The sequence below is a fragment of the Nerophis ophidion genome, linkage group LG04 (genome assembly GCF_033978795.1).
Source record: "Nerophis ophidion isolate RoL-2023_Sa linkage group LG04, RoL_Noph_v1.0, whole genome shotgun sequence".
NCBI lineage: Eukaryota > Metazoa > Chordata > Actinopteri > Syngnathiformes > Syngnathidae > Nerophis > Nerophis ophidion.
In genome coordinates, this window is record NC_084614.1 from 48,598,703 (window position 1) to 48,612,823 (window position 14,121).

At 35.0% G+C, this 14,121-nt stretch overlaps 1 protein-coding gene across 7 annotated transcripts in view; it reads right to left on the bottom strand.

Annotated features, from left to right (window-relative positions):
* Positions 1 to 2,240: 2,240 nt before the first annotated feature.
* The window catches only part of LOC133551476 (uncharacterized), a 136,769-nt gene continuing 124,888 nt past the window's right edge, over positions 2,241 to 14,121 (bottom strand). For all 7 annotated transcript variants that reach the window (XR_009806505.1, XR_009806503.1, XR_009806509.1 and 4 more), the window contains 2 exons: positions 4,323 to 4,389; positions 2,241 to 4,251 (listed from right to left, as the gene is read on the bottom strand). Coding sequence is in view for 1 of the 7 variants with exons in the window: in XM_061898212.1 (XP_061754196.1) it covers positions 4,130 to 4,251; positions 4,323 to 4,389 (189 nt within the window). In the remaining 6 variants the exon portion in view is untranslated. The remainder of the gene's footprint in view (positions 4,252 to 4,322; positions 4,390 to 14,121) is intronic.

Below are 14,121 nucleotides of genomic sequence, written 5' to 3' on the forward strand. Positions count from 1 at the left end.
TGAGACATTTGTGATTTAGGGCTATATAAATAAACATTGATTGATTGATTGATAGCAGCGCGAACAGGAAGTTAGACAGGGTTGAAGGAAGGAATGCAAATTTTCAAGGACGCCAGACCTGAAGGATTGAAAAAAGGTAGTTAGAACAGCTGAATTGTACTATATGACACATTACTAAAGCATCCTAATTGTTCAACAGATTGAAAATAAGCTTTATATACAGGTGCTGTTCATATTATTAGAATATCATGAAAAAGTGTATTTATTTCAGTAATTATATTCAGAACGTGAAACTTACATATTATATCAATTCATTACACACATAATGATGTATTTGAAATGTTTATTTCTTTAAGTTTTGATGATTAGTACTGACAATTACTGAAAATCCCAAATTCAGTATCTCAGAAAATTAGAATATTAGTTACAACTAGTACCAAAAAATATTTTTTAGAAATGTGGGCCAACTGAAAAGTATGAACATGGAACGTTTCAGCATGTACGGCAATCAATACTTAGTTGCAGCTCCTTTTGCCTGAATTGCTGCAGCAATACGGCGTGGCATGGAGTCGACCAGTCTGTTGCACTCCTCAGGTGTTATGAGAGCCCAGGTTGCTTTAATAGTGGCCTTCAGCTCTTCAGCATTGTTGGTTCTGGCATCTCGCATCTTCCGCTTCACAATACCCCATAGGTTTTCTATGGGGTTAAGGTCAGGTGAGTTTGCAGGCCAATCAAGAACAGGGATACCATGGTCCTTAAACCAGGTATTGGTAGATTTGGCACTGTGTGCAGGTGCCAAGTCATGTTGGAAAATGAAATCTTCACCTCCATAAATTGGTCCGCGGCAGGCAGCATAAAGTGTTCTAAAACTTCCTGGTAGACTGCTGCATTGACCCTAGACCTCAGGAAACATAGTGGACCAACACCAGCAGATGATATGGCACCCCAGACCATTACCGATTGTGGAAATTTGACACTGGACTTCAGGCAACATGGATTCTGTGCCTCTCCTGTCTTCCTCCAGACTCTGGGACCTTGATTTCCAAAGGAGATACAAAATTTACTTTCATCTGAAAACATAACTTTGGACCACTCAGCAGCAGTCCAGTCCTTTTTGTCTTGAGCCCAGGCGAGACGCTTTTGACGTTTTCTCTTATTCAAGAGTGGCTTTACACAAGGAATGCGACAGCTGAAGCCCATATCTTGCATACGTCGGTGCGTGGTGGTTCTTGAAGCACTGACTCCAGTTGCAGTCCACTCTTTGTGGATCTCTCCCACATTTTTTTAATCGGTTTTGTTTGACAATCCTCTCCAGGGCGCGGTTATCCCTCTTGTTTGTTCACTTTTTTCTGCCACATCTTTGTCTTCCCTTCGCCTCTCTATTAATGTGCTTGGACACAGAGCTCTGGGAACATCCAACCTCTTTGGCAGTGACCTTTTGTGTCTTGCCCTCCTTCTTTAAAGTATCAATGGTCGTCTTTTGGACAGTTGTCAAGTCAGCAGTCTTCCCCATGATTGTGTGTCATACAGAATCAAAACGAGAGGCCATTTAAAGGCTTTTCCAGGTGTTTTGAGTTAGTTAGCTAATTAGAGTGTGGCACCAGGTGTCTTCAATATCTGACCTTTTCACCATATTCTAATTTTCTGAGATGTTGAATTTAGGGTTTTCATTGTTTGTCAGCTATAATCATCTTCTTTTTGGCAAAAAACACTTGAAATGTATCAGTCTGTTTGGAATGAATGTATACATTCTACAAGTTTGACTTTCTAAATGGAATTAATGAAATAAATCAACTTTTTCATGATATTCCAATAATATGACCAGCACCTGTATAATGACCTAGCTTACCTGACACACTGCTCTTCTGGGATAGTCACACTACAGGCACTTGTAAATGTTTCCTCGATGTCACTTAAGTCATGACAAATACTGTATATATAAAACACATTCAAACATGTTTTAAGTCTCCTTATGGGTTAAAACAGCAAAAAATACTCTTCTGGGATAGTCACATTACAGGCACTTGTAAATGTTTCCTCTATGTCACTTAAGTCATTACAAATATATATAAAACACATTCAAACACATTTTAAGTCTCCTTACGGATTAAAACAGCACAAAATATTACATCCAGTCACATTTCTCCCAATTGAATTAGTCTCTGTGTAGCCCTCAAACACGCACGTCAACTGGCCAATCTGTTTGTTTCTTGTGTAGAGGAAGTAAGAAAAACAATATGTAACAATATATCAACTCTTTATTGATCAAAGTAGGTCCTCCCTCAGAGCTCACACCTCCTTCCTGTACCTGTCTATTGTGCGCAGCCTTCTGAATAATGTAGTATACAACTATTTAATTCCTAGTTTACATGTGTTTATATATTATTTGTTCAGGGCACGACAATTAAGAACATGTTTTTATTTGCATTGCTTACCTACTAAAGGAAGCAGCATTTACATGATAGAGAAGTTGAAGTGTGATGACAATCTCTAATCGCCTCTTATTTACCAACAAACATTTGCGCTATAAATGTTTATCTACTGTTCACAAATGTTCTTAACATGCGGGGGTGAATGTGTTGGAACATAAATTAATGATTAAAATGGAGAAAATATCAAATAAGTACAGTAATTTAACAATCAGCTCAGAGCTGGAATATAAAGACAATATAACATACATCCATTATCCTGGATGTATATGTAAAAGTGCAATATATTTATCTGTACACTAATCTATTTATCTATATCTGCACCGTATTGCTTTTTTATCCTCCACTACCATGAGCTAATGCAACACAATTTTGTTCTTATCTATACTGTAAAGCTCAAACTTGAATGACACTAAAAAGGAAGTCTAAGTTTAAGCATGTGTTTCACTGCCATCTAGTGTCTACTTTTAAGTCTGTGTGGTCTAAAAAGAGTATTAGTTTTACATTTTTGGTGAAATCCTGTGATTTTTTAAGCTAAAAGTTACCAGGAACATTTAAAACATTAAAAAAATACAGTAATTTAACAATGAGCTCTTAGTGTGTGTTTTACTGCCATCTACTGTCTACTTTTAAGTATGTGGTGTCTAAAAAGAGTATTAGTTTCACATTAATTTGTTGAAATTCTGTGATTTTTGAAGCTGAAAGTTACAAGGAACTTTTAAAACATTAAAAAAGTACGGTAATCTTAAAATGAGCTCTAAGAATGTGTTTTACTGCCATCCCGTGTCTACTTTTAAGTCTGTGTGATCTAAAAAGAGTATTAGTTTTACATTTTTGTTAAAATCCTGTGATTTTCAAGCTAATAGTTACAAGTAACATTTAAACATTTTTTTAAAAAGTACAGTAATTTAAGGATAAGCTGCAAGTGTGTGTTTTACTGACATTTTAATGTCTAATTTTAGGTCTGTGTGGTCTAGAAAGAGTATTAGTTTTACATTTTTTGTTGAAATCCTGTGATTTTTTTTAAGCTAAAAGTTACAAGGAACATTTAAAACAATAAAAAAGTACATTAATTCAATGAGCTCTAAGTATGTTTTACTGCCAACTCGTGTCTACTTTTAAGTCTGTGTAGTCTAAAAAGAGTATTAGTTTTAAATTTTTTGTTGAAAATCTGTGATTTTTAAAGCAAAAGTTACAAGGAACATTTAAAACATTCAAAAAGTACAGTAATTTCACAATGAGCTCTAAGTATGTGTTTTACTGCCATTTAGTGTCTACTTTTAAGTCTTTGTGGTCAAAAAAGAGAGTATTAGTTTTACCTATTTTTTTGAGATCCTGTGATTTTTGAAGCTAAAACTTACAAGGAACATTTAAAACATTAAAGAAATACAGTAATTTAACAATGGGATCTGAGTATGTGTTTTACTTCCATCTAGTGTCTCCTTTTAAGTCTATGTGGTCTAAAAAGAGTATTAGTTTCACATTTCTTGTTGAAATCCTGTGATTTTTGAAGTTACAAGGAACATTTAAAACATTAAAAACTAATTCACAAAATCTCAAGTTGATGCAGTGTTATTAGAAAAAAGTATGCTCAGCAACAACTTTAAAGCTTTAACTTCACCCTCAGCGTACTTTAGCATGGATGGTGAAAATATTAATAGTTGTAATAAGCATACGGTGTGTGATTATGTTTATTATAATCAGTTTGATCTCTTGTTGCTGCAGTCATCATGACGCACAAAGCGGCCTGCCGTTGAAGCTTGATTGGCGGCGTCCATGTTGTCGTCAAACAGGTGAAACGCCAGGTGTGTGTCATCGGGCGCTGGAGCACATTTGGACTATTAGGCGCCCACTTTGCTCTGAGGCAAACTTCATTGTGTTCCCTAATCTTACCCAAATCTCCAACACGTCCAGTGTGTTCAGGACACACCTGGATGACGCACGATACCTGGCAAATGTCCTGGAACAACAAAGGAGGAGAAGGAAGGAGCAAGGTGAGGCACGGCGTGTGAGCCTGCGTACATCTTTTGTCTTTCAGTCATTTGAAGCTCTCGCATGACCAGATCAAATGTTGCACAGTAACCACAACAACATGAACCCAAATACACAACTCAAATAGGGATGGGGTGATTCAGCGTTGAGAAAAGGGAGCGAGATACTAGGTGTGTTCCAGTCGATCTGCCACTGATCATCATTGGTTGATTTCCGTGTAAAAGTATGTGATTTCCAGATTCCAACCAAGGCTGTTCGCAACAATTCGATCATTTAAGTTCACACCTTGCAGCTTGGTCCTTCCGTCCTTTGAAGCTGCGTGCTCGCAATTTGAGGGTTCCCGGTTCGATACTCGCTTTTGCCATCCTAGTCACGGCCGTTGTGTCCTTGATAGAGATGGGCATGCTACTTGGAAAATGTAACGAGCTAAGCTACGAGTTACTCTTGATCAAATGAATTTCAGCCAGCAACAGTACAAGCAACACAGCAAAAGTAGCTACACATATATATATATATATATATATATATACACAAATATACACAGTACAGGCCAAAAGTTTTGACACACCTTCTCATTCAATGCATGTTCTTTATTTTCATGACTATTTACATTGTAGATAGTCACTGAAGGCATCACAACTATGAATGAACACTTGTGGAGTTATGTACTGAACAAAAAAGGTGAAATAACGGAAAACAGGTTTTATAATCTATTTTTGTCAAAATAACCACCCTTTGCTCTGATTACTGCTTTGCACACTCTTGGCATTCTCTTGATGCTTTATGTATGTATACATATATACTGTATATACCTGTATATGTATATACATATAGCCCACTGCTCCCCTCACCTCCCAGGGGGTAAACAAGGGTATGGGTCAAATGCAGAGGACAAATTTCGCCACATCTTGTGTGTGTGTGACAATCATTGGTACTTTAACTTGAAGTTATATATATATATATGTATATATATATATATATATATGTATATATATATATATATATATATATATATATATATATATATTATATGTATATATGTATATATATATATATATATATATATATATATATACATATATATACATATATATATATATATATAATACATGTAGTATAACGTCAATGTTAATGTAATTAAGAGTCTGTGTTGGCCCTGCGATGAGGTGGAGACTTGTCCAGGGTGTACCCCGTATTCCGCCCGAATGCAGCTGATATAGGCTCCAGCCCCCCAGCCACCCCGAGAGGGACAAGCAGTAGAAAATGGATGGATGGATGGATGGATGGATGGATGGATGGATGGATGGAGTGTAAAAATGTTCCATTATGCTCATCTAAATCCTATTAACTATCCTTCATTTAGCTGGGAACACCTCTAGAGGTCCCCGCAACCGCCTCTCTATGCATTAGCTTAAAAGTGGTAGATCAGGGGTCTCAAACTCAATTTACCTGGGTGCCACTAGATGCAGAAACTGGGTGAGGCTGGGCCACAAGAAAAGATTTCTTAAAAAAATCTAACATGCACTTTTTAATGAATTCACCTTCTATGAATGGCTTTCCCGCCCTAGCAACATACTTGCCAACCCTCACGATTTTTCCGGGAGACTCTTGAATTTCAGTTCACCTCCCGACAATCTACCGTTGCAACCATTCTCCCGAATTTGTCCCAATTTTCACCCGGCGGACATTATTAAGGGCTGTCGTGACTGCACTGCCTTTAACGTCCTCTACAACAGTGGTTCTCAACCTTTTTTCAGTGTTGTACCCCCTGTGAACATTTTTTATTTCAAGTACCCCCTAATCAGAGCAAAGCATTTTTGGTTGGAAAAAAAGAGATAAAGAAGTAAAATACAGCAGTATGTCATCAGTTTCTGATTGATTAAATTGTATAACAGTGCAAAATATTGCTCATTTGTTGTGGTCTTTCTTGAACTATTTGGGAAAAAAAGACCTAAAAATAATTAAAAAACTTGTTGAAAAATAAACAAGTGATTAAATTATAAATAAAGATTTCTACACATAGAAGTAATCATCAACTTAACGTGCCCTCTTTGGGGATTGTAATAGAGATCAATCTGGATTCATGAACTTAATTCTAAACATTTCTTCACAAAAAAATAAATCTTTAACATCAATATTTATGGAACATGTCCATAAAAAGTCTAGCGGTCAACACTGAATGTTGGATTGTTGTATAATTTTTTCACAGTTTATGATTACATTCATATTTTGTTGAAGTATTATTCAATAAATATATTTGTAAAGGATTTATGAACTGCTGCAATTTGTTAGAATGTTTCTAATAAATATCACTTGTCCCCTGGCATACCTTCAAATACCCCAAAAAGAGGACTACTGCTCTACAACATGTCATCGCGCACGCTTTTACTTCACACAACCGACGTGACGGCTCTGTAACATGTTGTATGAGACTTGGGAGGCACAACGAAGGTGGCTGCAAGACGTACTTGGTCAACAGCCATACAGGTCACACTGAGGGTGGCCATATAAACAACTTTAACACTGTTACAAATATGCGCCACACTGTAAACCCACACCAAACAAGAATGACAAACCCTTTTTGGGAGAATTTCCGTACCCTAACACAACTTAAACACAAGAGAACAAATACCCAGAACACCCTGCAGCCCTAACTCTCCTGGGCTACAATATGCACCACCTTAACCGACGCAAGTAGGGAGGGTGGGGTGGTGGGAGGTTGGTGGTAGCGGGGGTGTGTATATTGTAGCCCGGAAGAGTTAGGACTGCATGGGATTCTGGGTATTTGTTCTGTTGTGTTTATGCTGTGTTACAGTGGGGATGTTCTCCCGAAATATGTTTGTCATTCTTGTTTGGTGTGGGTCCACAGTCTGGCACATATTTGTAACAGTGTAAAAGTTTTTTTTACGGCCACCCTCAGTGTGACCTGTGTAGCTGTTGATCAAGTATGTCTTGCAATTGCACAAGTGCACATTGAGTAGCCTGATGCAACATATAATTGGGCTTGCGTGCTGTCTGTATAGGATGTAGAGGCCGCTTAAGTCAGTGCCATTATGGCACCCCCTGAATATTGTTGATTGGGTGAAACATGACAGGGACTTTGGGAGAATGGATGCCCTGAAATTCAGGGGTCTCCTGGGAAAATTACGAATGTTGGCAAGTATGACGCTGTCAAGCGCCGTTCATATTAAACTCGCGGGCCGCACAAACATTAAATTGTCACATCAAAGTGCGGGCCGCAAAATAACGTCTCGCGGGCCGCATGTTTGAGACCCCTCATGTAGATAATGGCTTTCATGGTGTAAAATGCTTTGAGTCTGTAGAGAAAACGTGCTATATAATATAGATATGGTTCACTTCCACATAATTCACTTCTGTTGACAGACAGTTGTCTAACAACAGTGGAACGTAGTAGCATCAGAGTCGGTGCAACTTGTGTTTGTTCTACGTGTGTGTGTGTGTGTGTGTGTGTGTGTGTGTGTGTGTGTGTGTGTGTGTGTGTGTGTGTGTGGTGTGTGTGTGTGTGTGTGTGTGTGTGTGTGTGTGTGTGTGTGTGCGTGCGTGCGTGCGTGCGTGTGTGTGTGTGTGTGTGTGTCATGTGCCAGGAACACACAACATTTAAGAGCAGGGCGGCTTAATCCTTAAATTGGTGGTGATAAGAATGATAGTTTTTATTTTCACAAATTAAAGATTTTTTGTTAATGTTTACACATTCAGAGAATAATTCCTTGGGCACAGGAGGACTTTGAGAACAAAACCAAAATGGTTTAAAAAAGTAATAGAGAGTAGTTTTATTTTTTGTGTAGTTATTATGTCCAAACTTTCATATGTACAAAAACAAAATGATGAAATAGTTGAAATATATGCAGTAGTTGATATTGTTCCTGATGATTATAACTGAATTAAAAATTGAAAAGCAACATCATGTTTACATAATCTTAAATACCTTAAAGTACGTTAAAAGTTTTAGTATCAGTTACTACTTCTGTAACTACATAGTATCGTATTGACTTGTAGGGATGTAAGGATACACGATATTATGATAAAGCGTGATAAAACTTCTCACGGTTAGTATTGACGTTTTAAATTAAAATGATCGTAAAACCATGATTGATAACACATTGATAAACACTGCTCATTTACTGGAGAGGCTAGCTAGCGCTACCAAGCTTAGATGCTAACATGAACACAAGAGATATTGCCGTCTTTCCCTGTCAAAATAACAACATACCCCAATCTAAACCTGTACAAATGTAAACATATTACTGTCAGAGCAACTAAGATATTGTGCATATTAAACCTACAGACTGTGCTCTCTTAGAGAGATTGATCAGTAATTGAAGGAAAATGACAGCGGGAACACAATTTTTCCCTATCATTTAATAAACACAAAAACTTTTACGGATTAAAACGTACAAAGATACACACTTAACTAAAAACGATGTGTCTCTCAAGTAGCCAGAACAATGTTATATAACACATTTCTTCTGCCAATAAATTATATTGCGCTTTATTATATTTTATTGTATTTATTTATTTTTTGTAAAACTTGGTTGTAAGTGTGTATGAGTATTTTTCTAAACACATTCAACAATACCGTGATCATTTTTTTGGAACAATTAGTGATATGAAATTTTCATATAGTTACATCACTAAATAGTTTGACTCATTAAGGGTTCACTTTCTAAAATTTAAAATTATTTTATGGTTCCTTTTTCAGATCATGCAGACAATAGCACTCACCATAATGAAATCGTAAAAATTCAAAGTTAAAATAATAATCAGCTAATGGTATCAACTGATCTCACTTATGGATGATTATATTGGAATCAGGAGCATAAAAGCCTGATCAGAACACCCTTAAATACCCCCGTAGAAAACAATCTTTGAGGGGAAATAAGGTTATAGTTCAATTTTATATTCATTAAAAAACATCAACGCTGCAGTGTTTTGTAAAACTGTTTAAAATAGAAATGTTTGTCACAGCAGCACACTGTAATGTGTGTGCACTTTAAAAGGCATCAGGGGCGATTATCCAGGCTGGCGGAGGCAGTAAAATGGCTATTAAAAAATGTAAATAAACGGCTCATGAAAAAATTTACTTTTCCATCCAAAACAACATGCATTTAAAATGCCTACACACACACAAATAGCTGTAGGTTTGAGGAATTAATTTGTTGAATTTGTTGAACCACTACACTAGAAAAAAAAATTGTACAAAAACATTTTAACTAATTCATCTAATCAACAAAATATACGATAGATTAATAGATTCAAGAAATAATTGTTTGGTAAAACCCTACAGTCAAATATTTATTCATATTCTACATGTGTCATTTGACAAAATTAATATATTGTTTCAGATAAAATACTGTGTCAGCTAACGGAAATAATTTTTTTAAATATTGATTATTATAAAATATTTTGTCGTTTAGCAGATCAATACACAAAATATAAAATGTCTGCCTTTATATAATCATCAAAATTAAATTTTAAAAGTAATTACCTTTATTAAAGGAAAATAATAATCAAAATCCCACTTAACATAATTAACATTATAGAATGGATTATATGATTTATTCTGAAATGTTTTTTTTTGCCCTTCAATTAATATAAATATGTAAAAATATAAAAAATATTTTTTTTTTCAACTGTAATATGATAAAACTCAGATTGACCTGCTAAAAATGCTAATTGGTTAATTCATCCAGGCATTTTTAACAAGATTCCTATGATGGAAATAACCCATTTGAGTGTTTAACATAATTATAGAGACAAAAATTATAACCACATGAAATTCGTGCTAATAAACATGTTGACTCTCAAAACATTAGTGATTCAACAAAAATATTGAATACAAATACTGTATACTATGTTGGTAACAGGAATGTGTTGAGATTTGAACCTGTGTAAATATGCTAGAATATGACAAAATAAAGGAACATTAATCCATGGCCTGCAGAGGATGTGAATGATTGAATTGAATGTGGACGTTGTAACTTGTGGAATATTCCACTTTTTAAAAATTGTCTTGGGGTAACAGGACTGACTGCAAATGACAGAAACACCACCTAAGTGTGTTCTATTTTTTCTGAATTAAAAAAAGTTAAGAGTATAGTTGGGATAAGAAGCAACACAAATATGTAAAACCATATGGCATTTATGAAGAATTGAAATTATATTTCATGGTCAAGTTTAACTTTAAGAAGTCAGGACGGACACACATGTGACTTTTCCAGTGTTCATGGTAGTTTGAAATACCATTTTAAAAGATATCTATTAATTTTGCAATCAGATATTTTGCATAATATGAATAATTAATATTTTACAGTTAATTTGATTGTGTATTTATCCTTTTTCTTTCCTGAAGAAAAAACTTTTATTTATTCGGTGGAATGTCCCGTTGGTTTATATATGTTCAGCAACGTAAGGTTTTAGTAAAATGACATGTATTTTTTTTAAAATAAAACCCTGCTTTGACTATATAAATGATGATAAGTATACTGTACATTTGTAGGCCTATCCTGATACAATATTGACAATATTCAAACAAACGTGAACCTTTCAGGCAAGCAAATATTAATATCTACATGTGAACGAGGCGCAGACTTTCCATTTCTATTTTAGTGTAAGCGATATACACAAAAATAGTAATATGATACATTTTCGAGGCTCTTAAAAAAGCATTAAGTATTTTTATTGACATGATTTTTACTGTGAAGATCACATAAAAAATTGTACATAACAATTATAAGGTGGCTGACACTTTGATACATTTTCCACATAAACGATGCTAAAAAATAATATAATGCATGTTAACAAATGTTAAACTATCTGATTTACTCTTTTTTTCTGATAAAATATCTCATTAAAAATGTATTCCTTTTATTTGTAACTCTTTCATCATCTTCTTTTTTCATTAAATAAAATAATACAGAAAAAGTAAAGGTTCAAGACTACAGTAAAGAAAGCAGAGTAAGGTAAGTATAGTCTATAGTAAATGAGGTAGAGATTATAGTAAATAAAGTATATAGAGTATAATGTAATGTAAAATAGCTTACAGTAAAAGAGCTAAAGTGTACAGTAAAGGAAGAGTGAGTACAGTAGAGGAAGTAAAGTTTATAGTAAAGTAGAAGAGGATGCCTCTTCTACTTAAGCAGAAGAGGCATCCTTTTCTACGTACATTGTACAGTAATTTAAGTAGAGTGTACGGTGAAGGAAGATATGGTACAGTAAAGAAACCCAGGTGTACAGTAAAGGAAGGGCGTGATGGCAGAAAGGTTATAGTAAAGGAACTAAAGTTTATAGTGAAGGAAGTAAGGTGTACACTTGTACATGTTGAAGCAAATACAGCAAGAAAGTTTTTACAGTGAGGGTCAAAGTAAAGTAAGTACAGTGCACACCGTTTTTTTTTTTTTGATTGATTGATTTAAACTTTTAATAGTAGATTACGCAGTACAGTACATATTCCGTACAATTGACCACTAAATGGTAACACCCGAATAAGTTTTCCAACTTACTCCACGTTAATCAACTCATGGTAAAGGAAGTAAGAGTTTATTTTAAAGTAATAGAGAATACAGTAAAGGAAGTATAGTGTACAGTAAAGATAATAGAGTTAAAAGTCGATGGAGTATAGAGTACGATAAATGAAAGAGTGAACAGACAAGGAGTAGAGTTTACAATAAAGTAAGTAGAGTGAACAGAAAAGGAAGTACATTTTAAAGTAAAGGATGTACAAAACCCAAAACCAGTGAAGTTGGCACGTTGTGTAAACTGTACATAAAAACAGAATACAATGATTTGCAAATCCTTTTCAACTTATTGAATTGAATAGACTGCAAAGACAAGATATTTAATGTTTGAACTGAGAAAATTGTTGTTGTTTTTTTGCAAATTATCATTAACTTAGAATTTAATGGCAGCAACAAGTTGCAAAAAATTTGGCAGAGGGGCATTTTTACCACTGTGTTACATGACATTTCCTTTTAACAACACTCAATAAACGTTTGGTAACTGACACCAATTTTTGAAGCTTTTCAGGTAGAATTATTTCACATTCTTGCTTGATGTATAGCTGAAGTTGTTCAACAGTCTGTGGTCTCCGTTGTGGTATTTTAGGCTTCATAATGCACCACACATTTTCAATGGGAGACAGGTCTGGACTACAGGCAGGCCAGTCTAGTACCCGCACTCTTTTACTATAAAGCCACGCTGTTGTAAAACGCTGTTGTGGCTTGGCATTGTCTTGCTGAAATAAGCAGGGGCGTACTTGATAACGTTGCTTGGATTGCAAAATATGTTGCTCCAAAACCTGTATGTACCTTTCAGCATTAATGGTGCCTTCAGAGATGTGTAAGGTACCCACCATGCCTTGGGCACTAATACACCCCCATACCATCACAGATGCTGGCTTTTGAACTTGGCTCCTATAACAATCCGGATGGTCCTCTTTCTTTTTGGTCCGGAGGACATGACATCCACAGTTTCCAAAAACAATTTGAAATGTAGATTCGTCACACCACAGAACACTTTTCCACTCTGCATCAGTCCATCTTAGAAGAGCTGGGGCTCAGCGAAGCGTTTCTAGGTGTTGTTGATAAATGGCTTTGCATATTAGTTTTAACTTGCACTTACAGATGTAGCGACAAACTGTAGTAACTGACGGTGGTTTTCTGAAGTGTTCCTGAGCCCATGTGGTGATATCTTTTATACACTGATCTCGCTTTTTTATGCAGTACCGCCTGAGGAATCGAAGGTCAAGTGCATTCAATGTTGGTTTTCCAGCTTTGTGTCAACATAGGCATAAGTTTGTCTGTGTTAGTGTTCATAATAACAATACCTCTAAAACTTGGTCAATATTCAAGTCATGAAATACAAATGAAATATTATTGGCACTTTTTGGATGTTTTTTTTTTTTTATTTGGTTTGATGGGCGGAATACAGGACCTCACATTGGCTATGCTGTAAGCGGACTTTTATTTTTGTTTATTTACAAGTTAGAATGCATTAAAAAAAACAAAAAAACATCCGTCGTCATGTCTTTCATAATTGTGAATGCAAAAAATCCCCCAAAAACTGCAGTTATTCTTTAACTTTATCTGCATGTTAGATTGGCATGAAAATGTGGCACATATTAAGACTTTATGTACTTCATCTACTGTTCAACATGACAGATAAATCATGTATTCAACTTTTAAGCCTTGTTGTTTACAATCATTTATGTGGCAGTGAATTCATTGAAAACTAAATACAACTAACTTGTGTAAAAACTTCGAGTAAAGATTTTGTGCCACTCGGTTATTCACTATTAAGTTATAAAATTTCACAAAGTATGAATAATAAGCTGAGTCAAGGGTCAGACACATTATCATAACTTCACACACAACTGTCCACATTTTCAATTGTTTGACAACATATGAATGTTGCACACTGAACATAATGGAAACACATTCGTATAATAATGTGTTATCAAGCTAATAGAGCAAGTTTAGGACTAATGTTATATTGTTATCATGAAAGCACATTTTGGAGAAATTAAGTCATCAAATGTGAACAAGGTACCCAAAAAAGAGCATTACGTTATTACAAATACTTTTTTGTTGTTGAAAACATGCTAATTACTTTATATTTAATATACATGTATTTATATATTTCATTATATATATATATATATATATTATATATATATATATATATA